General features: G+C 48.2%; 1 protein-coding gene across 2 annotated transcripts in view; it reads left to right on the top strand.

Annotated features, from left to right (window-relative positions):
* The window catches only part of CLK3 (CDC like kinase 3), a 372,256-nt gene that overhangs the window by 312,682 nt on the left and 34,391 nt on the right, over positions 1–25,183 (top strand). For both annotated transcript variants that reach the window (XM_086959344.1, XM_086959345.1), the window contains exon 12: positions 18,981–19,071. In XM_086959344.1, coding sequence (XP_086815470.1) covers positions 18,981–19,071 — 91 coding nt within the window. The remainder of the gene's footprint in view (positions 1–18,980; positions 19,072–25,183) is intronic.

The following is a 25,183-nucleotide window of genomic DNA, read 5'->3' as shown; positions in this document are numbered from 1 at the left end:
ATCTAAGGGTCAGGATCCACTGTCGTTTTCTCCCTACCAGGTCGGGTTCGCCCGAGAACACTAACTTTTCAATTCCTAGCTACCATAGACTTTTGTCTGCATCTCGCGTGAGAGTGCACACACTGCACCCGAGCCCCCTAGGCCTCCTAGAAGTAATCCAACGATTCCCTAGTCAAGTCCTAGCGATTCCAAAAGCTATTAGTACTGTACTTAACTGCTAGTAATTTCGCATTCCACTTTCAGAGTATATGGTTTTCCGTGCCCCTCGGGCATTTGTATATACTGTGCTAACTTAAGTATTTTTGTAAGAGTTTTGGTTTGTGCTTAGTACCCTGTCCTCATAAAGAGTACAGGGCTGTTGTGATACTTAATAAATAACTGTTTATTTTCATAACACTTGTGTGGTGTCCTTTCACTTGGTGTTCAAGGGGTATATGTGTGGTATAACAGCTGGCTTAACACGCCCTCTCGAGTCTTTAGCCTTAGACTGCTCGTATCCATGCTACTAGGATAGCTGGTCTATAAGGTTGACTTACAACCAATCATCAATAAGGGTTGCTGGACTGATACATAGTGTTCACTAGAATAGTGAGCACTGCATATCAGGCCACCTTCTCACACAATGCAGTAAGTGTTGAGTAGATGGGCACAGTCCCTCAAGCTCCTCGGCTGTCTCAGCTGAGGTTGAGATATGAAACTGTCATAGAAGTAGGCTGGTGAAACCTTGAATATATGAATTTGAAGGTCTAGCTGCCAGATAATTTTTCGTCTGCCTCTGGCTGATGAGTTTGCAGTCCCATTCATCATCCCATCATCCGGAACAGCCAGGAACCAGAAGCCTGTTTGCTACATTGGAGGGAAATGCCTGAGGGGCTATTGGATGCTGGTGGGGCAGATTCTTCCGGAGTGACTAGAACAGTAGGGAATACTTGATTAGGCCAGTGGAATGGGTGCTTTCATTGGAGCTGTCCAGCTTTATCAGCAGTTCAGTATTGCTCACATGTTTCTACGGGGCAGCTGGAATAAATGAAACCCCATATGGAAATTACCTGCTAATCTGTAGTTTCATTTGAGGCCTGTTTCTTCTTCGTTCTTGATGCCATGGGGTACCTTGTGGTGACTGGACAGTATCAATGGCAGGTAATACTTTTTTGGGTTCCGTCAGTCCACCATCTGCTGTCTCGACTATTGATGTATGTATCAGGGCAAGCACAGAGCAAGACCAAGTAGGTCAGGGGGTGCAGTTAAACCTCGGCAGCTCACTGCAAGTATCCCTTGATACTCCTCTCACAATGGAAGGTGGTAGTAATACCATGCCCACACCCACTTCCACAGCATGTATTTCGGTTGCCTCCTTGCAGCTCATGTTTACTACCCTATCGGCTGACCTCAAAAGGGGGTTTGAAGAGTCTGCATTGAATCAGAGAGAAATCCGAAGTTATTGTGAAGTCTTAGACAGCAAAATAGACGGTCTCATTTCAAGAACTGAAGTCTTGGAAGAGGCAGTTGGTGGGCTCTCTCTGGATCTTGATAACGCAAAAGAAGACATACGGAAACTCAAGAGGGAAGATCTAGCAATTGCAGAGAGAATGGAAATATTGGAAAACAATGCAAGGCGCAATAACATCTGAATCCTGAACGTACCAGAGGGGAGCGAGGGTACAGATATTAAAAGCTTTAACATCCCGCTCTTAAAGCAGTCTCTGAACCTGGATCAATCTGAAGACGAGTTAGCTAAGGATATTCAACGGATACACAAGGATCCTTTCAGGCGTAACCCACAACGGACTAAGCCAAGAAAGATCTTAGTAAATTTCTGTGAGAAGGTGGCCTGATATGCAGTGCTCACTATTCTAGTGAACACTATGTATCAGTCCAGCAACCCTTATTGATGATTGGTTGTAAGTCAACCTTATAGACCAGCTATCCTAGTAGCATGGATACGAGCAGTCTAAGGCTAAAGACTCGAGAGGGCGTGTTAAGCCAGCTGTTTACCACACATATACCCCTTGAACACCAAGTGAAAGGACACCACACGAGTGTTATGAAAATAAACAGTTATTTATTAAAGATCACAACAGCCCTGTACTCTTTATGAGGACAGGGTACTAAGCACAAACCAAAACTCTTACAAAAATACTTAAGTTAGCACAGTATATACAAATGCCCGAGGGGCACGGAAAACCATATACTCTGAAAGTGGAATGTGAAATTCCTAGCAGGTAAGTACAGTACTAATAGCTTTTGGAATCGCTAGGACTTGACTAGGGAATCGTTAGATTACTTCTAGGAGGCCTAGGGGACTCGGGTGCAGTGTGTGCACTCTCACGCGAGATGCGGACAAAAGTCTATGGTAGCTAGGAAGTAGAAAGTTAGTGTTCTCGGGCGAACCCGACCTGGTAGGGAGAAAACGAAAGTAGATTCTGACCCTTGGATAGTGAGGCTATGCTGGGGCACCGAAATGCCGAAGTTACCTAGCCCAGGGGCTGCAGCTGCATAGGTCTGAAAAGACGTCGGGAATCCTCGTAGACGGACCAGGAGCCGGAAGGAAAGATGCTGGCCGGTGACCAGTGAAGAAAGTTCAGTTGGATCCAAGCCTGGATCTCGAAGATAGATGACACCTGAAAGCAGAGGGGACCAAGTTCGAGACTACTAGCCAGTAGTCAGTGGGCACCAGGAGGGCACCGGATGGTAGCCACCTCGACAAGGTGAGTGGGTGACGCTTGAGCTCGAAGATCTCACGGACCAGGAGGCGTTGTCGGCGACCAGGATGGAGGATCGAGCTGTCCCACGAAGATAGAAGCTGTCGGCGTCGCTGGACCCAGGATTGGGCAACAAAGCCTTGGCAAATTCAAGCCCACGCGGTGGACCTAAAATGGCGTCTGGAGTGGACCAGGAGGGTCCGGGGTGCCTCTCTTCAAGAAGGAAGCAAGGGCCAGTCTGGAGCAACCAAACCAGCAGTCGTGAAGTCGTCGGGCGTCGTTCAGAAGGCCACAAGCCAGCCGGCTAGTAGCCAAACAACGCGGTGCACAGCAAACAGCAGAAGGGCCCCACGCCGATCGTGGAGATGCAGGGAGGCTGACCTTGGGTGCTGGAGCTGCGCAGGGTCGGGGCTTCTCGGACCCCAAAGCACTCACCAGTGGAGGACACGGTGGGCTTGCAGTAAAGATGTCGTGCAGTCTTGGCGATCGTCGGTCCCTCGAGGTCTCGTCGCACTCACGGTTCTCAGCTTGGCTGTAGAGGTGAGTAGAGGTCAGAGGTGCCAGGAAAGCCGGGTCTCGTCGAGCTGGGTCGTCGGATTCGTGATGAAGGACTTGCAGCAGACCGCAGTGTTCTTTAGGATGGTGCCCGCTTGATGCAGGGTGACTACTCCTTAGCCACAAGGGAGAATCTTGAAGAAGAAATCGTGAAGTCCTTTCGAAGAAAGTGGTATCTTGATTCCAAAGATGATCTAATTTGAACAGGGGGCCCGCTCCTATCTTTATACTAAAAAAGGGGGCTGACCCGGTGACTAGGTCCTGCCTATGGGTGGGACCAGGAGGGGGGTGGTTACACCCCTCTCCCCTGCCGGACTTCCCCAGGCCAGGGGCTGGTGTGCCCCTGGAACTGGTTCTGACTGGCCTATGCGTAGTGAGCACCGGGGTGCCACTCAGCAGTCACCTTCCTGAAAAGCCCTGCCTACCCAGGATACACAAAACCATGTCTGGGACGGTGCTAGCACCGCCCCGGACAGGAAACCCTTTGTCCAGGCCTCCCTCGCTGGAAGGACTCCCAGCAGCAGGAGGTCAGACTCGTGTCTGTGGTGGCAGCATCCATTTTGTGGAGCTGAGGCTTCAGTTAACTTTAACCGGGGTTCACAGTTACATACATGTCGTGTCCCTCTAGAAGGGTGGAATGCTAACCCCGTCGCCAGAATTGGCGAGGGGTTAGTATTCCAATTCGTATGACACCTTACTCGACATGTTTTGATAAAGCAATACCAAAGATAGCATTTAACCGCGAGGATTATAATGCACTTAAGAGTATATGGTATGCGATATCATGGAACAGCTATTAGGACTTGGTTCCGCAAGCTGCAGACAGGCTCAGCTCATGCCAGAGCACCATCTCACACGATTCCAAGCACTCTGCCTTCAGGATTGTTAAGGCCTGCCATAGGAGTGACTGATAGGAATCTGTGTGTCCATTTTAGGGTTAGGTATAGGTATACTACACCTACAGCAAAGGGTGATTACACGACTTTGCCCCAGCTGTCATGCAGCCAGTTGTGTCAAATTTAGGAGGCCAGTCAGGGGTGGCATAATACATGCTGCAGCCCCTGGCAGCCCTGGGTACACCCATGCCCTGAGTTACAGGGTCTGATAGGGTGGCCCAGTACCAATTGGAAATGTACCTAGGGTACATGGAATCCATTTTAAAGAGAGAGCAGTAGGCCTGGGGTCCTGATTGGCAGGGTCCCAGGTCGACTATGTCCAAAACCAGCTAAAACACAGGGCAAAAAGTTGGGGGCAACCATAGTCAGGATGTACCTTCCTACAATTTCCATACGTATACTCATAAAGAGCAAATACTCAACCTAGCCCTAAGGCAAAAATCCTTAGCAGGGAAAGGGATCACCTTTCAGATACGATACGACCTATCCAGGGCAACCCTGGAAAAGCAATGGGAGCTGGGAAGGAGGATGGATGCGTTCCGGAAACTTGGCGCAACGGTCCAGATGGGCTTTCCCGCCACCTTAAAAATTATGTTTAACAACAAGATGCATAATGTCCGTTCGGTTCAGGCGGCGGATGAGTTACTGATGTCTCTTGGGGGTGACAATGAGGGCTCTGGCTAAAAGGCAGAGATTTGACGTAGACTAATGGCCCTGCGTTTCTGACTTCCTAGGTCTCTGGTTTTTTATCTTTAGCTCTATAGCTTTTCAGCTCTCCAGTTTTTCTAGCTTGGTACATTGCGATCAGGTCAGGTTATATAGGGGGCCAATTAAAGGGGGTAGTTGAGTAAAGAAAGCTATAGCAACTAATACAAGCATATACAACAAGGGTAATCTACGTATAGGAAAATGATTGAGTTTTAAAAAAAAGGATATAGCGAAGTAACATAAAATTAAAAACAAAATAAAGAAAACATTCTAATACATACTCTGTGGGGGCTTGGGTTGGGCAAGGGGTACTATCAACCGGATCTGTTCGGGTTAGACTGTACAAGGCTTTCCTGTGGGTGGGTGGGGGGGGGGGGGGGGTGCGGTGCACGTGGGTGAAGGGGGTTGGGTAAAAAAGTGAACATTTTCCTCATTGCCGCTCTGGTTTCTGACAATTTTTTAGATAAAACAAGGACAGTTGACTTAACTTTGGTTGAAGTCCATAGTGATTTTTTTCCCTTAGCTAGACTTAGTGTTCCCCGTGGGCAAAATATGATGGACTACTCATGAGTAACCTTAGGATTCTCTCCTGGAACGTAAATGGCCTGTGCACCAAACCAAGAGCAAATAGATCATACAATATCTACGTGATTCGGATGCGCAGGTCATTATACTCCAGGAGACTCACTTAATTGAGGCAGAGATGCTCGAGTTGGTAAAGAAGAATAGGTGGATAGATGTCTCAATATCTACTTCCCAAACATTAAACATAAGGGGCGTGACTATTCTTTTAAAAAAACCTATAAACGTAAGGGTTATTCAGCAGAAGGTGGACCTCGGAGGAAGGTGGGTAATTGTTGCTGTAGATATAGGCGGAGCACGTTTGACTTTAGTAGGTTACTATGGGCCCAATCGTGATGACCCCACAGCTCTGGAAATTTTATTTTCTCACCTTTTGCATTTCCCTGAGCCAACTATTATAGCAGGGGATTTTAATATCGTGCTCGACTTCATGCTAGATAAGACCCCTAGTAGTAGGCAGCAATTACTATCAAAGACTAGAGCTTGTCTACTTAATTGTATGAACCAGTATGGTTACATGGATATCTGGAGGGCAAGAGCAGGATTAGATTCTGGATTTTCGTTTCGTAACTAAAAATATCGTCACCAATCCAGAATTGACTTTATCCTAATAAGTCGTAATCTGGTCGACTCCGTAAAAAATGTAAGTTATTTGCCTTCACATCTGTCTGACCATTCCTCAGTATCCCTGGATCTCGTCGAGGTCATTAAACCCTCTTCCAGATCCTGGTCTTTGACCGATCTTTTCTTTCATCATCGGTAGAGGTCTCATTCATTAAATCTGAAGCACAGGAGTTTATGCAAGTAAACATCGGCTCTGCTGAGCCCGGCATAGTATGGGATGCTTTGAAGTGCTGTCTACGAGGTGCAATTAAGAACAAGGTAGTGTTTCGAAGGAGGCAATACACACAAGAAATAGCGTCCATTGAATCTAATTTACTTGCAGCACAAGTTGAAATAGGTGCTAGCAGCAATGCTCCTAATTGTGACCTACCATTGTTACATAGGAATTGGATTGCATTAAAAGAGAATTTGGTTTCCGTCCTAAATCAACGTATCCTACAGAGGTGGGAGGCGAGCAAGCTAGCCCACTTCGAATATGGGGAAGGTGCCGGCAAATTATTGGCATGGAAATCGAAAACAGGCCGGGCACGTAACATCATACACTGGGTGACAACTAGCCAAGGTACCTTTCTTTCAGATGAGCACATCAGATTAGCCTTTAAAGACTTCTTCCAGAACATTTATCAGGAGGATAGGAACATCACTTTGGATAGTATAGAAAGAAGGCTGGATGTTATTTCTCTACCGTCACTATCCTCTGAACAAAGTGCCTTCTTAGATAAAGTGATTACAGAGGAAGAGGTCGCATTGGCTGCACAGGGTAGTAAGGGGGGTAAGGCTACCGGCCCTGATGGTTTGCCAATGGAGATCTATAAAAATGTGGTAGCAGAAATATCTCCCTTCCTTGCTGTCCTGTTCAATCAAATACTCCAGGAGGGGGCGCTACCACCAACATCTTGGAATAGCGCATCTATTTCGCTCATTTTAAAACCGGGTAAGTCTGCTACCAACTGCGGTACATATCGTCCCATATCAATTCTGAATGCAGATATCTGAAAGAGACACGTTAGTGATAGATTCCTTACCTTAGAATATCCCCAGGCGTCAGACTGGATCCGGAAATTTTTGCATAGCAATACCCCTGCGCGGCGGTAGGCGTCGTCTGCGGCTCCGCGTCCGTCGTCGGCGCCGTTGGCGCAGGAATGACGTCGTCAGAGTTCTTAGACGCCACCCATGCGCGTTGACGTCGGTTCTTCTTTTTTCCGCGCCAGCTAGTGCAGATCCGGAGAAGCTCTACCCCTAGTCATTTTTTTACTAAACTTTTTTGATCTTTTGATCATTTCTTTCTTCGAGTCTTCGACTCTATCGGTGCCGGTAGGGATGCTCGGGTTCAAACCCTGCTCGAAGTGTCTGATGTCGGTCACGGACCCCCATCGCCGGTGCCTGAAGTGCTTGGGCCTCGACCACGACGACAGCACCTGCTCCGACTGCCGGGCCCTGACGTCGAAGGCTAGGCGGGAGCGGTCCCGCAAGCGGCTCGAGCTCCGGTAGTCGGCCCCGCACCGCTCCAGGTCCCGGTCCCACAGGAGGTCGAGGGACCGGTCGCGGGGTCGGAGTCATCGCAGCTCCGGGAGTGGACACCGGTCGTCAGGCTCCAAGTCCTCAGGTAAGAGGCATGAGAGGTCGGAGATACGTCATCGTTCCTCCGACCCACCCCGACGCTCGCACGATGCGCCTGGGGGCTCGGGCGACACCGCCCACGCGGCTCCGCGGGAGTCGCAAGCGTCGCCGCCTGCCCCACACCTTCGGGTCCCTGGGCACGGCGCGACGCCGGAGGAGATCGAGCGGTACCTCATGGCCATGAGGTCCCTCCCTCCTCAGTCGGGTTCCGTGGCGCCTTCGGGCCCAACGGTCCCGGCTGGAGGCCCTAGCGGGTCGGGCGCTTCGGCCCCAACGCCGTCGGGTGCTCCGGCGCCGCAGGACCTCACCGGATCCGCTTTTGGGTCGTCGCCGGTCGACCTCACGGTGCCGGCCCCACGGGTGTCGCCCCCGGCGCCCACTGTGGACGCCGTCCCCAATGTTCCCTTCGGTCCGACTCTGGCGCGCTGGGCGCCGCTTCCGACGGCCTTTGGAGATTTTTATTTCCATGAGGAGGCCCCGTCTGTTAATCCTGTTTTACAGGAAACGGGTGACGAGGAAGATTGGGAGGGGTCTGAGGACCCTCTGGCACTGGAGTGCCAGTCTCAACAGGACTGGACATATGAGCTTGGGGAGGCCGGTGGTATTGTCACTTTGCCAGACACTGGATTTGTCTCCCCCTCCGACCGTGGCCTCGGAGGAGGGGTCTACATATAGTGTAATGTTGACGAGGGCGGCTAAGGCCTTACACCTTGAGCTCCCCGTCGCGCCCGTGAGTACTAACCTCCTCACTGAGGTCCTCAAACCGCAGTCAAGCTCCAGCGAGCCTCTGCTGCCGTTCAATGAGGCCTTGTGTGACGTTCTTGTGGGCACTTGGTCCAAGCCCGCCACAGGTCCGCCTGTGGATAGGAACGTGGCCAGACACTACCGCCCAGCCCCAGGTGACCCTTGCTTTTTGTCCACCCATCCCACCCCTGAGAGCCTGGTCATCCAGGCCTCCAATTCCCAGACCGCGTTCCCGTCGACCCAGCCCGACCGGGAATCCAAGAAATATGAACAGTTCGGGAAGAAGGTGTTCTCGTCCCTAAGCTTAGGGCTGCGGTCTGTCAATACCACCTGTCTCTTGGGCTGCTACATACACACCCTGTGGGACGTGGTTGCGGAAGTGCTGCCACAATGTCCGGAGGAGGTCCGGGCTAAACTCGCCCAAACCCTGGCGGAGGGCCGAGATATTCCATCCGGTGTGAGCTGGATACCACGGACTCACTGGGCAGGGCGATGGCAACGACGGTGGCGGTTCGACGCCACGCCTTGTTGAGGTCCGCCAGCTTCTCGGCCGATGTCCAGGCCACACTTCTGTACATGCCGTTCGATGGCCGTCGCCTCTTTGGCGACAAGGCAGACCATGCGCTGGAACGTTTTAAGGACTCCAAGACTACGGCCAAGTCCTTGGGCCTCTCGGCCACACGCCAGCAATCGGGTGCATTTCGCTCCTTTCGTGGCCACGGAAGGGGCACCCCCACACGTGCTGACAGCCACGCGCAAATGTTCAACAGCGCGGTGGCGGACGTGGAAACCACTGCTGCTGCGGCGGCGACGACGGGCGGGGGCAACGGCGAGGCCAGTCCACACCTCCCTCCACAGCACCCGCCTCAAAACCTTCCGAGTTTTCAGGCCCATGTGACGCCTGTGGGAGGCAGGGTTCGCCATCACCTCTCCCACTGGCGCACTGTCACGTCGGACAGGTGGGTGCTACAGATCGTCCGAAGGGGCTACTCCCTCCCCTTCGAGGCGACCCCTCCATCCATGCCACCGCAATTCCACCGCGTGTTGGAGGATCACTTGCAACTTCTGCAAGAGGAAGTCACGGCCCTCTTGGCCAAGGGGGCCATCGAGCGCGTTCCTGGGCCAGAAGTAGGGTGTGGTTGTTACTCCCACTACTTTCTGGTACCCAAGAAGGGCAAAGGGGGGCCTACGCCCTATCTTCGACCTACGGAACGTCAACGGCTTCCTCCGGAAGGAGAAGTTCAAGATGCTGACTTTGGCTCAGGTCTTAGCTGTCCTGGACCCTGGAGACTGGCTGGTAGCATTGGACTTGCAGGACGCTTATTTTCACATCCCAGTCCTGCCTGCCCACCGGCATTACCTGCGGTTCACGGTAGGCCAAGAGCACTTTCAGTTTACCGTGCCCCCCTTCGGCCTTACAAGCGCCCCACGGGTGTTCACGAAGGTGATGGCGGTGGTCGCAGCTCATCTGCGCAGGTTAGGGGTGTCAGTCTTCCCCTACCTAGACGACTGGTTGTTGAAGGCGGGCTCGCCCCAGACAGTCGTCAGCCACCTCCAGACTACGGCCGACCTCCTGCATTTGCTGGGGTTCTCCATCAACGTGCCGAAGCCGCACCTGTGTCCCTCTCAGAAGCTCCTCTTCATCGGAGCGGTTCTCGACTCGGCGCAGTTTCGGGTTTACCCACCCGAACAGCGGGTTCGGGATATACAGGCTCTGATTCCAATCTTCCAGCCTTTATCCAGAGTCTCGGTCAGGTTGACGCTTCGGCTTCTGGGGCTGATGGCCTCCTGCATCCTTCTGGTGCATCACGCCCGGTGGCGGATGCGGGCTCGGCAGTGGGACCTGAAGTTTCAGTGGGCCCAGCATCAGGGCAACTTGTCCGATCATCTCTTGATCTCGGAGGGCACTGCGAGACAGCTGCAGTGGTGGCTTACGGACCACGATTGGGTCAGTGGCAGATCCCTCTCCCTACCCCACCCGGAGCACGTGGTTGTGACGGACGCGTCCCTCCAGGGCTGGGGAGGCCACATGGGAGAGGCGGAGATCAGAGGCCTCTGGTCTCCAGCGGAGTCCCGGCTCCAGATCAACCTTTTGGAGCTGCGGGCGATTCGTCTTGCACGGAAGGCATTCCTCCCCTCTGTCCAGGGGAGTGTAGTGCAGGTGTTCACGGACAACACCACCGCCTTGTGGTACTGCAACAAACAGGGCGGGGTGGGGCTCTGCTCCTCTGGCAGTGACTGGAACATCAGGGCGTGACCCTGGTGGTTCAACACCTGGCGGGCTCTCTGAATGCCAGGGCGGACAAACTCAGCCGTCTGTGCATGATGGATCACGAATGGCGTCTGAACTCGAACGTGGCGCAAGGCCTCTTTCAGCAATGGGAAGAGCCTTGGTTAGATCTATTCGCCACAGAAGAGAACGCGCAATGTCATTAGTTCTGTGCGTTGGAATTTCCAAGGCGGCACTCGCTCGGAGACGGTTTTCGTCGCGAGTGGAGTTGCGATCTGTTGTACGCCTTTCCGCCTATACCACTTCTGCCCAGAGTGCTGAAGATCAGGCGTGACCGGGCCCAGGTTATCCTTGTGGCTCCGGACTGGGCACGAAGATACTAGTATCCCGAGCTACTCAGAATGTCAGTCGCTCCCCCGATTCGTCTCCCTCTTCGGGAGGACCTTCTGTCGCAGCAGCAGGGGACGGTCCTGCACCCGAACCTGTCCAGTCTCCACCTACAAGCTTGGAGATTGAGCGGCGGCAGTTGAGGCCATTTGATTTGCCTCCCGAAGTCTGTGATATCATTCTGGCAGTCAGGCGTCCCTCCACAAAGTCGGTATACGCCTGCAGGTGGAACAGATTTGTGGCATGGTTCACAGCAAAGGCTGTGGACCCACTCTCTGCACCCCTTTCTGAGGTTCTCCTCTTTCTTCTTTCCCTTGCCCAGCAGGGCTCTGCTCTGGGCACTATCAAGGGGTACCTTTCTGCTCTTTCCGCCTTCTTGCGGCTACCTGATCAGCCTTCCTTATTCAAGTCTCCCATTGTAAATAGGTTTCTGAAGTGCATCACACACATGTTCCCTCCTGTTCCCTTCGTGATGCCCCAGTGGGACTTGAATCTTGTACCTACTTACCTAATGTGTGCTCCCTTTTAGCCGCTCCATAACTGTCCTCTCCGTCTTCTTACTCTGAAGACTGCTTTCCTGGTTGCCATCACCTCTGCCAGGAGAGTGAGTGAGCTCCAGGCTCTTTCTTCTACTCCTCCCTTCTTCTCTGTTCATCCGGACAAGGTTGTGTTGCGGATGAGACCTTCCTTTCTGCCTAAGCTTGTCACGGCCTTCCACATCGGGCAGTCCATTACCTTGCCCACCTTCTTTCCGCCTCCGCATCCCTCGAAAGAGGAAGAGAGGCTCCACCGTCTGGACCCAAAACGTGCGCTCTCTTATTACCTAGATCGCACATGCCAGTTCCGGGTGGATGACCAACTCTTTGTTGGTTATGTGGGCGCGAAGAAGGGAAAGGCGGTACACAAGAGGACCATCTCGCGGTGGATCATCTTGTGTATCCAGGCATGTTACTCCATGGCCAAAAAGGAGCCCCCTGCTGGATTGCGGGCTCATTCCGCTCGAGCCACGGCGACAATAACTGCCCTGGGCCGAGAAGTGCCCTTGCAGGACATTTGCCAGGCAGCTACGTGGGCCTCGCTGCACACGTTTGCAAGACACTACTGCCTGGACAGTCAAGTCCGGAGGGATGGCTTCTTTGGCCGTTCCGTCCTCCAGGATTTTCTGATGTGATTATTGGTTCGCAGACCCACCACCGGGGTTGGTATTGCTGGGGTATCTATTCTAAGGTAAGGAATCTGTCACTAACGTGTCTTTCAGATGCACAAGTTACTACTTGTGTAACGATATATCTGTAAGAGACATTAGTTAGTGATAGATTCCTTACTGACCCACCCATCCTCCCCGTTCTGCGAACCGATATCTAGGGTTAAGGTCATCCCCTTTCAGGGCCCTAGTTTCATGGCACCAGTGTTCTATCATGGCTCTGCGTATCTGGCGCGGAAAAGCTGTGTATCAGAACTGATGTCTGCGCGCATGGGCGGCGTCTAAGTACTCAGACGACGTCATTCGGCGCTAACGGCGGCGACAACGGACGCGGAGCCGCAAACGACGCCTACCGACGCGCAGGGGTATTGCTACGCAAAAATTTCCGGATCCAGTCAGACGCCTGGGGATATTCTAAGGTAAGGAATCTATCACTAACTAATGTCTCTTACAGATATATCGTTACACAAGTAGTAACTTGTGCTACAAAATCTTTGCATCCCTCTTAGCAAATAGGTTGGGCCAGGTTGCCCCCGACATTTTACATCCTAACCAGAAGGGTTTCGTCGGGGGTCGCCAACTCTGCGAATTAGCTTATGATCTTATAGGGGCTATAGACATTGCGACCAAGGATTCCATCCCATTGAGTATCCTCACGTTGGATGCTACCAAGGCCTTCAACAGGGTCAATTGGATGTACCTGTCGGGGGCCTTGGCTAAGTTCAACGTGGGTGAGGGTTTTCGCAGAGCTGTAAAACTCTTGTACCATTGTTCAACTGCTTGTGTATTGGTGAACAGTGGGCCTGTCAGAACCATTCGCAATTACAAGAGGAACACGGCAGGGCTGCCCCTTATCCCCTCTGCTGTTCGATCTTTATATCGAGCCATTCACTCAAAAATTAAGAGGATGATTCCATCAAACCTTTTATTTATAGAGACTGGGAAAAGAGGGCGGCTCTCTACGCGGACGATGTTATGATAATGACATCCGAGATTAGCACCGCATTTCCCGCTGCCATTAAGTTAGCCTTGGAATTTGGGGAAGTCTCAGGTTATGAGGTGAACGCCTCGAAGACTGAGATAATGGTGTGGAATGATGAGGTGAGCAGTTTCAATGAGCATTTGAGTACATCTTTGCGGTACCTGGGGCTAAATATTGTCAAATATATCAGCCTAATCGCCCCATCAAACTTTGCTTTGGCAGCAAAGGAATGTCGGAAGCTAATGAGAGCGTGGCAGCATCTCCCCCTGTCTTTACTAGGTAGAGTTAATCTGGTGAAGATGTCTATCTTACCGAAGGTTTCCTTCTTATTCAATACAATTCCTTTATTTTTTGACCCTATTTTGTTGACTAAGTTACAGGGTGAAATCACGTCATTTATCTGGAATAATAAAAATCCAAGGATAGCCTGGAAGAAAATCAGGCGTCGCAGGGAGAAGGGGGGGTTGGCAGGCCCAGATTTTAGTTTTATGCGTGGGCATTTCAACTATCACACGCACTAATGCTGCTAAAAATGCCAACACATGAGGGCATTGGGAGTATGTTTGTGGCTTTATTGGAGAGTGAAGGAGTTGGGCAGTCTGGCTATCTGTTTAAATTTGGGGACTCCAAATTCTTTAAAAAGTAAAATTGAAGGTGCTGCAGGGCTTTGCAAGAACATGGGCTAAGGTGAGGTATTCAATAAAATTGGGGTACTATTCCAGCAGATCGCCAATATGGGACCTTCCCTTGGCTCCAGGTTGGGTGAGCGACATCTTAGCACTCCCACTTAGAGAGGCTGGGTTAACAGTATGGGGAGATCTGTTCTTGGAAGGGACCCTGCTTCCTTGGGAATATCTAGTACGCAAGGTGGGGCCCAATCTTTCTAGATTTAAATACTTGCAAATATCGAGCTGGGCTCAAGCAGCAACTACCCAAACTCCACGCTGAAACAGCTTGCTTCTGTTAGATAAACCGCCAGCAAAACTAGAAAAAAAACTTAATCCTTGTGAAGAAAACAAGACTGGGAGGATGGAAGTACAATAAGCTCTTGGTATTGCTGTGGGGAGTAGAAATCTGAGACATGGCCTGGTAGTCGTTAAAATTGTGAAGCAGTGGGCGGTTTTGAGAAACATTAGGACTTGTTCATACTTGAAAGGCATACTTAAATGGCCTGCATTAAAAAAGTGAACAGCATTGGTAAATGTTTAGAAGTTTTTCGGCATACTTTGTATTTATGATGTATTTTATTACTTACGTCAAGACATCCAAAATGTGATACAAATCACAAGTTGTTGCCACACTTTGTATTTATGATGTGACTTGTCAAATATATTTGGATGGAATGACGTAAAGAGTAAAATACAAGTCTTGCGACAAACTTTGTATTTATGATGTGACTTGTATATTTTTGTGATGCAATGATGCAAACATGCAAAATACAAATTTTTTGGCCACACTTTGCAATTATGATGTGATTTGTATTACGGTTGGTTGGTTGTAATACCTTATTCGATATCACAGTATCATAAAAGTAAATACAATTTACAATTTCATCACGAGGGGTAAAATAGATAAAACAAGTTCCAAAATACAAAAGCGAAGGAGCAAGTTAAAAAACAAATTAAAATACACATCGGTAGTAAAAACAAGTCCAGTCTGATTTGTTCCAGGGCTAGAAAGTGCTAGTTAATCAAGTGCTAGTTGGTATAATAACAATTATACCACTTGGTTTCCTACCCCATTCTCAGTTGAGCAAGCTTTGTTCGATTTGTATTACATATTTTGATGTAATGGCATAAACTGCAAAATACAAGTTGTGCGCCACACTTTGTAATTATGATGTGTATCACATAATTGAAATCAAAGACGGAAACAGCAAAGTACAATTTGTGTATCAAGTCATTGGCCTGAGTAATGGGGTTTGAGATTTAAAAAAATGTAGAGCGAAGAGCGTGCATGAGAGTGAGGAACGTGCAGCTGACAGAGAGAGGCTGTGGTCTGCGTGTTTGCGCGCAGTAAAGGAAAAGAAATGAAATATACCAAAAGCATGAAACTTGTCATATATTTAGATGCAATGACGGAAACCGCAAAATACAAGTCGGGCACCACACTTTGTACTTATGATGTGTCTGTGGATGGGCCGTTGTGTTTTTCGTTTCCATTAGCTCAGATTTGCATTTCATAGCGGATGGCCGCCAACAGATAATAATCTTTATGGCTGAGCTTAAAGCACTCCAGTATCCTGGTGTGGTTTCGTCCCCAGACGCCCCCCCACCACCCCGTCCCACGAAAAAAAAACATGATGGTACACACATTTGCAGAGCTTTGTGTTAGTCTTTGTTACAAATGTTCAGTGGTGCAGAGGCCATAGTGAGTAGGTCTTATGTCACTTTTAAAAATCATTACTATCACGCAAGGTATGGAGCAAGTCTGTTGCCTGATTAATGGGGTTTGCGATAAAAAAAATGGGAGAGCGAAGAGCGTGCATGAGACGGAGGGGGGGGTGGAATGGAAGAACGTGCAGCTGACAGAGAGGCTGTGGTCTGGGGGTTTGCACACAGTAAAGGAAAAGAAAAAAAATTACCAAAAGCATGAAACTTGTATCAAATATGTAGATGCAATGACGGAAACAGCAATATACAAGTTGGGCGCCACAGTTTGTACTTGTGTGACTTGTATCACATATTTGGATGCAATGACGACTTGTATCACCTAAAAGAATTGCACGCAATTAATGGAGTCTGTGGCCTGAGTAATGGGTTTGGTGAGCGAAGAACGTGCATGAGAGGGAGGGTGGAATAGACGAACGTGCAGCTGACAGAGAGAGGCTGTGGTCTGCGTGTGTGGTCTGCGTGTTTGCGCGCAGTAAAGGAAAAGAAATACATTTTAACAAAAGCATGAAACTTGTGATGGAAGCAGCAAAATAAGTCGGGCGCCACACTTTGTACTTGTGTGACTTGTATCACATATTTGGATGCAATGACGACTTGTATCACCTAAAAGAAGAGCATGCAAGAAATGGAGTCTGTGGCCTGAGTAATGCGTTTGGAGAGCTTAGAGCGTGCATGAGAGGGGGGCGGGGGGGGGGGGGTGGAATAGACGAAAGTGCAGCTGACTGAGAGAGAGGCTGTGGTCTGCGTGTTTGCGCGCAGTAAAGGAAAAGAAATGCATTTTTACCAAAAGCATGAAACTTGTATCATATATTTAGATGCAATGATGGAAACAGCAAAATACAAGTCGGGCGCCATACTTTGTACTTCTGATGTGACTTGTATCACATAAAAAAATAGGACGCAAGTAATGGAGCTAGTCTGTGGCCTAAAGGGGCATAAAAAAATACTCTGCGGCTGCGAAATGAAAGCCTTTGATGCAGCAGGGGGCGGAGCGGAACCCCTTGAAGTGAAGCTGCTGGCGGCACCACGCTGGGGAAGTAACAGATGGCTTGGATTTGAAGCTCTTGGAGGCGGCTCGGACAAAAGCTTGTGCACGAGAGCACATGCACTCGTGGAAATCCGCTTTTTGGAGAGCTTAGTTTAACTCTTGGTTTCACCGCAATAGACTCGTCCTACTCATTCTTGCGGAATGGAATAGGCTGAGACCTAAAAAGAGATATCTCTTTGGTATAATCTAATAATGGAAGAAACTGACAGTGATTTCCATCTTCCCGAGCTACTGTGGGGAGACTTAATGCCAGGCTTGAATGTGAAAGATCTGTGGTTAATGTCTTGCAGTGTATTGTGGGACTTAGTCAAACCAGCCTGGCTTCGCAGACACCATCTTTTTACCCTGCATAGGGCATACTACTCCCCACAGAGGTTGTCCAAGTTTCCCCAGGGGCCCTGTGGTCTGCCCACGTTGTGGTTTGAAGGAGGCTCCGGACACACACACGTTCTTTGATTGTCCTCATCTAGCACGTTTTTGGGAATCAATCAGCAGCAAACTTACATCTTCTCCGGGTTTTACAGTAGTGATTGATCTCCGCATCGTTATTTTTGGAGTTGGGGACCAGACTCGCAGTCCCGCCAAGAATCTTCTGTTCTATTCTATTCTGGCGGCTCGCAGAGAAATCTGTAAGCGATGGAAGGACGCTTCCATCCCGTCCTTTAATGACTGGCTCACTTCTATCCTCCAAATCTCGAAACTAGATCTTGCCAGGGCTGGAAAACAAGACAAGAGAGCATTTTGGCATACGCTCGATTGGTCCCAGTGATTGAACCGGGTTTTTTTTTCCCCCGGATCCGATGATTACGTAGCCATGGTTCATTCTCCGTGCTATGCCAGTCTCTCCCTCGCGGTATTTGGACTGGCAATAGCAATGGTGGTAATTGGCTATCTGGTTGTTATCTGTCTTCTGTGCAACAAGGTGTGTTGATCGGTGTGGACCCAGTCGTTGTTGTTGGGAACGAGTTTTCATCCCCTTATTCGCCATCCCTACCAGTCTAGACTGAGGCAGCACTATTGTACTCCCATATACCTTTTCTCCCTTGTTTCGCCATGAACGTAAATGAGGATACAAAAAAAACCGATTTGTTATTTACAATTAATGTAAATGACACAAACATGATATGAAATGCTACATGAAATAGTAACTGACAGCGAATGCTATGTGAAGGCCTTTTCCAGTCTGAGAATAAGAAGGATCATTTGGTAACCATCTTAAACTCTGAGATTTTATGTTCCTCAGCCATATCAACCAAATTTAATGCAGGGAATTCTGGAAAGACAGTGGCTTCCAGACTTCAGAGACCTCCTGCAAACATAGGTCTACAGAACTAAAAAGTAGGAGTCCGGGTGTTGCACTAGCCTAAGGACAAAGGAATGTTTGTATTTATGGCAGTAACATGCACATAGGGACAAAAAGAAATTGAGATCTTTAGATTGGAAAAAAATACAGAAAGTCCACAAAAATACAGAAAGCCTAGAATTTTTATATATGGGCATCCAGACAGAGCCCCCTATCCGTTTAGAAACCTAAATTGTTTAGCTTTAGCTAAAACATCTTCGTGTCTACTTTAGCTAGTCCATCTCACAGACGTCATTAGTCCAATAAAGATTCTTTGAATATCCCTTTCCTTGCCTATCACCATATATTATTCCAATTCATCACAAGGAAAGTAACCGTCTCTTCGCAGTGCTTGTACCTTAAACCCAAGGGTACAACTTAGTTCAAAAAAGGGCTGCACATTAGAGTTAAACAGAATCTGTCATACCGCTAGCCCTTGGGGAACTCCACCTGCAGCAGGTATTCTTGGAAGGCGGAATGGAGAGCTAGGGAGGCATGAGGATGACTTGAAATCAATCAGCAAGACAGGATCAAAATAATTGAGGGGCAGAACTTGCTGCCATAAGACCGTCAACCAAGAAGAAATTGTTGACAGTATTGTAGGCAGCTAACGGACAGCGCAAAAGCAGCACAATGTTGCCTTCGACAGTAGAAAAAATGTGGTTCCATCCAGCGTAACTATTTCCTGCCTTTTAAATTCAGACTTGCGTACATCATGTGAAGCAGAAAAATATAACTGTATTTGATTAACTATGAAGTGGATTTTTGTAAACCTTTTGTAATGGTTTTCTCTCTATGCAGTTGGTCCTGCTCGGTCATATATGGTCCAAAAAGGATAGGAATAATTGGAATACGCTAAAAAATGTTGCAGAATCATGAAATGTTTGCTTTCTTTTTATAAAATTCATGCTTAGCTTTTTTTATTACTTAATTGCAAATGCTCCCTTTCTTCTCAACCGCTAGAAAACAAAAGTACTTTCACAAAGGAAAACTTATCTGGGACGAGACCACATCAGATGGGAAGTACGTGACAGAGAATTGCCATCCTCTTGAGGTATGTTCATTACTTAAAAGAAGAATGTTCTTGAACAGATAACCTCTCTGATTGCTAGTATTCTTGTCTTAATTCACAAACGTTCCATCTTGGCTATACCACTCTATATGTAGTCTGTACTTATCAGAACATTTTCCACTATAACTTGTAGGTGAGGGTGGGTACAAATGCCCTATTAAATTGCACACATCAGAAAATGTCTTCAGGTGTAGATGTGAGTAGTTCAGTGCTTTTATCAAGAGTTAGCACACTCTGGTTAGTTTTGTCTACATTTCTAAGACAAGATATTGAAATGTCCTTATGGTTAGGCTGCAAGGTGTGTTTTCTTTATGTGCAGTATTTTATAAAGTGCAGTACCCACCTCTTTCTTTCCCAAAGTCTGACTCTTTCAGTCTCCGTTCTTTGTCTTAGTGCCTCTCTCATCCTGTCCTGTATTGGGTAAGTATTGGGTAAGATCCAGCAGCATGTTTTATCCCCTAAAGGGTGTTTCTTTCCTTAAATAAGGAAAGGCGTTTTCCTCTGTAAAAGGTAGAAAGTATGTAGTGAAACCATTTCAAATGTTTGACTTAACCTGTCAGAGAGAGTGAAGGTGTATTCATTGGCTGTTCCCATCTGACCGGGATTTCAGCCAGGTGATGCTTAACCCACTGCCCATGAACATTCTGGAATTTGTAGCTCGCCTTAAAGAACCTCTCTTCTAGAGGATAGCTGTCCATGCAAACAATATGCTAGGAGCTAGACAACTGAATTCCATTTTGACTATGTAAAGCCAGATGGTGGTATAACAGTAAGGCAACACTAAGTTGTGTAGGCATTGGTACGGGGGCTGCATGTAGAAGCAACTGTAGGAGAGATCAAGACTGGAAAGTAGGATACTGTTTTGAAGTGAGAATCTTTTTTGGATTCACATGCTGTGCGTTATTCCACCATCTAGTGGTTGGGTCCCGAATTCTCCTATTTTTGTAGTCCTTTTGTTTTTTTTGTTAAGCATCAACGGATCCCCAATTTGGTGCTTCCTATGACGTCGTACGCCGTTCCCCAGAAGCTCCATCGTCAGATAATTTTTTCCGGAGTTAGGTCTGGATTCTTTGCTAAAGGCTCTCAAACTCGAGGATGAAATGGTTGGAGAAGAAGTTCGCCAAAATGATTTTAAATTCGGAGAGGGACATAGACTAGGAGGTACCAGTGGGATATCTTATGGGGGAAGAAGACTATTTCCACAATGGTTTAGAGAATGCCAGGACCGGGGGCTCCCTGTGCAGCCTAATGGAAAAGATTTCATTATTTTTGCCACCACAAATTCTCGCAGAAGGACCATCACCCAGTCTGCAACCTCTGCCTGCCCATTGACCATCAAAGCTACAACTGCAACGTTTGTGCCTGATTAAAGTTAAAAAAACGCTGAGGGGGAGGTAGAAGCAGAGATGCTCACATCACACCATGCAGAGACACAAACAAACTCCATCCCCGAGAACTTGGGTTTGTCGAGCAAAGAGAAGGAAATGATTGCAGATGTTGCTGTATGAAAAACATCTGACACTGACCAGGGAATCGCCTAAGTCGAACGCCAGGCAACCAAGAAGGACAGAAACCAGCGGTAAGAGACCTCCATGCCGAAAAATGTGCCCCAGTCTCTAAGATTAGACTCCATGCTGTAGAAGGGAACCTCATCGTCTAAACACTCGCCGTCCTTAGGCAGGCCCTGGGACAAACTGCCCCTCAGATCCCTCAAAAGGGACACCGGAGGAGGAAAGTCTCTGGACAAGGCTCTGTCATTAAAAGACGGACGAGGGAGAGATGTGTCGATGTCGAAAAAGGAGAGATCTCGAGACTAGCTACCTATACGTCGTTGAAGGAATTTTTGGCATCGAAGAGGAAATAGATGTCGAACCTTGACACCGAAGAACACTCAACACAAATAGAGAAGAAAAAGAAACACCTGAAGGCCGAAATGTCTGCCTTACTTTAAAAGAAGAAATACTTTAAGAAATTCTTACGAGGATGTTGAATTCCAGCAAAATCTTTAGAGCCAAAGGACCAGGGCGAGAAGGAGGTCAAAGAAATCCAATTTCCTTTAAACACCTGAAACACAGGAGGAGGAAGAAGAGATCCTCTATGGAAAAAGCGCAACAAAATCTCAGCAATTTTCAAGGCTCTGAAGAATCTGAATATGCAGAATCTCACTGGCAGGAGCTGGAGACTGACTGCCGGGAGGAAGGGATAGACTGCTATCCGTCGAATCCTTCGTCTCCAAATGAAATTGGAATGTATAACCTGGTGATTAAGAAGGCTGAGAATTAGTATGGAGTGCAGCTGGATGAGGAAAGGCCACAGTCTTGTTAACTGCTGGAAACCCTTTTCCCCATCCCAAGCAAGGAGCCAATTCCTTCTGATGGTACCTAGTGCCCTGGACCAAGGAAGGGAAGCATTTAAGGATCCTGCCACTTGTAAAGCAATCACTCAAGGGCAGAGAAGAAATATTAATAATCATCTAAAGCTTGCATCAAGGGAACAGTTATGGCTGATTCAATAATGACCTCTACAGCAGGCAAGAGGGCAAACATTCCTTCAACCTTTGACTCCCCTCCTGACAAGGAGAGCAAAAGGATGGACCTCATGGGCAGGAAGTCCAAACACAGCGCAGCCAATCAATGGTGCCTTGCAAATTCCAAAGCCCTCCTGAATAGACATGCCTACCAACACTGGGAGGAGATGGTGAAGCCGATGAAGCTTCTGCCAGAGCAATACAAAAAGAGAGTTGTACACCTGGCAGAAGGGAGCACAAATATTGCCAACATATGTCTGAAATCAGCATTGGATGCCGCAGACAAAGCTAGCTGGAAAATGATGACCGGGATCACACTACGCTATCCTTCTTGGCTAAGAATTTCAGGCTTCAAGCTGGAAGTATTAGCAAACATCTTAAATACTCCGTTCAATGGAAAACAGTTATTCTGGAGCATAGTCGAGGACACTGAACCAGCTCAAAAACAATGATAACACTGCAAAGCCAATGGAAGTGTTGCAGTTCAAATGAAATATATAGAACGGGGTAACGCCAACACGCTGACCTATGGGTAGAGACTGCTTCCAAAGAGGCACATCACAGTTGGCCTTCCAAGGAAGAATTAAAAGAATTTATGAAAACCTTATCACTACGCCTTGAGATTATTTTTTTTTAAACTTTAGTTCTCGGAGTGAAACTTGGAGACGCTCCCTCACGAGGTATAGCTCTTTAAATTGATTTATTCACCCTCCCACCCAGGAGGGTTCACCAACTAGCACCCACAAACTTATTAATCTTGTACTATCCTGTAGTCCAGGAGTGCAATTGTCCTTCCGCCAATTGGCTTTCACCAGTTCCAGGGAAGTAGCCAGTCTTCTGCAGCACTGGCAGTATCAACAGTAGGGATGGCAGTCCTTTCGAGAAGGAGCACTGGGAAGAGGACAGGCTCCCTGGAAAGTTACAACCCCTGCCAAGGTACAACCCCTGCCAACAAGTGACTTCCCAAAAACACACAGCCTCTCACACACAATACCAGTGGGATGCAGAATCAAAAGCATTCTTCTGGAGTGAAGGAAGATAACGCTAGACAAATGTACCTTAAACATCATTAGAGTTTGGATATTTCATAGAATGAAAAAGGATACCACCAGCAAGGGGCCCAAAAAAGGAGGTCCATTCATGGAAAGAAACATTACGTCTACTCAAGGAGGTAAAGGAATTGCTGGAAAAAAGAGCAATAGAAAAGATGCCCAGAGCAGAGACCAAGAAAGGAAATTACTCAATATACTTCCTAATAACAAAGGTAGATGGGTTTATGCAACAAATTGTAGACCTCCAATTCATAAACAAGTTTAGATAGATTCAAAATGACAACTTTACAGGAAGTTATCCCACAATTGCAAAAAGGAGACTACATAGCAGCTATAGACCAAAAAACACCTACATGCATATCCCAGTGAATGCACAGCACAAAATACCTGAGGTTTGTGGTGAACAGGACTCACTGCTAGTTACAGTGCTGGCATTCTGGATAAAATCAGCACCTCAGGTCTTCATAAAGTCCCTAGCAGCCCACTGAAGACAACCCTGAAGACAAGGCTTAAACACGTCTACCCTTACCTAGATAACAGATTAAGTTATTTATTTATTTATTTTTAGAGTTTTCTATAGCGCGAACTTGAACCGATTAGGTTATCAGAGCGCTTTACATAGCACCAGTTCCGTTACATGTTATCACAGCAGTTTACATAAGATCAGTTACGTTACACATTTCAGGAACTTGAACCGATTAGGTTATCCAAGCGCTTTACATAGCACCAGTTCCGTTACATGTTATCAAGGCACTTTACATAGAATCAGTTACGTTACACATTTCAAGAACACGTTTCTTTTTGTTCTAATGAATAGGGTTATCTCTTCACACGGGGGAAGGGATACACCTGGCTATATTCCAACAGTCACACCGGCGACTAGTCGTTACAGCTATAACTAAACACACGGGGGAAGGGATACCTGGCTATATTCCAACAGTCACACAGGCGACTAGTCGTTGTAGCTATAGCTCTAAACACAGGGATGGGATACACATGGATACAATCTAAGAATCACATAGGATATTAGTCATTAGAGTTATCTTCTATCTACACAGGAGGGATATGACTGGAGACACTCTAAGGGTCACATAGGGGTGGTAGAGAATACATAGGTCCACTGCAAATACTAGTGATAAGGGTCAACTACGTACACATAGGAAGGGATATGACTGGCCAAACTCTAGGAGACGCATAGGGGTGGTATATGGTGTAAGGACTTCAGCGAATACCAAAGCTTAGCATTATTGCAATCGGTCAAAGGTCTACTGCATACACTAGTGATTAGAGTCATCTCTACACACATAGGGAGGGGATATGACTGGATAAGCTCCAAGAGTCACATAGGCATGGTATATGGTGCAAGGTCTAAAGCAGATACCATTAACTAGAGTCACCACAACAAGACAAAAGCAGAGTTCCATAAGTGTGGATGCAGCCACACCACAAAGGGAGGGTGGGAGGGATGCAAGGGCATGGAGAGAAGGGGAAGCACAACAGGGAGGAAACATTTGAGGATCATCCACAGGGAGAGGGCTAAGGCCAGGGGCATGGTAGGGGGCCAGAGTCCAGAGAAACTGTCCGAAAACAGCAGCAAAGTGTCGGTCAGGACAGAGCCAAAGTCAAGAAGTCCAGCAGAGAAGGTGGGAGCCCAGGTGAGAGATGACGCCGGAGGCCAGCCGCAGGCACCTCGCCATCCTGGAGAGCCTGCAGCCATCCGGCTCGGTGGGCGTGAGAGAGCGCAAGGTGGCGAAGGTGCAGATGCGATCAAAGGGCAAACTCCCACAACAAGTGCAAAGAACATATACAGCAAGTAATAAACTATTTTTTTTATTTTTTATTTAAGCAATTGTATTGATTGTTAAATCTGATCGACATCTAGCCGCAGATTCCTTAACTTAGAATATGCCCAGGCGTCAGATTGGATCCTGAATTTTTGTCGCAGCAGCACCTATGCGCGCCGGGGAACGGCGCCACATGACCCCGCCCTGACGTCATCCACGTACGTAAGCGAGGTCCTATAAGTCCCTCCCAGCGCGCTGACGTCTGTTTTTCTTTCTTTTCCACGTGCAACGCCGATCCGAAATGAGTGGTTCCTCTGGCCTGTTTTCAGGCCCCCTTCTCGGCGCTTCGCGTCAGGATCAGCGTGCAATGCCTTTGGGCTTTAAAACTTGCACTTCCTGTTCGCGGCAGATGTCTGCGACGGACCCACATCTTATTTGTATGTGGTGCCTGGGCGAGCACCACGACTCCACGGACTGCGACACCTGGCAACGTCTCAAACCGAAGTTCCAGCGGGAGCGCCGGATGAAGCTTCTTTCGGCACGACTGTCCTGGTCGGAGTCATCTCATCCCCCGGCCTCTTCATCGCCGGCAGGTCCCTCTACTGTCCTGCCCAGCTGCCTCACCCCGACACCCTGCACCTGCAGCTCATGTACGACCCACGGCACTCCTGCCACGCTGCATAGTCTCACGGGGCTCACTGTTGCATCGTAGGTGGTTGCCAGTGCACACA

This window comes from Lissotriton vulgaris, chromosome 2_2 (assembly GCF_964263255.1).
Source record: "Lissotriton vulgaris chromosome 2_2, aLisVul1.2, whole genome shotgun sequence".
Lineage (NCBI taxonomy): Eukaryota > Metazoa > Chordata > Amphibia > Caudata > Salamandridae > Lissotriton > Lissotriton vulgaris.
The sequence above is the reverse complement of the archived record's forward strand: the minus strand, read 5'-3'. Positions and strand labels throughout refer to the sequence as shown.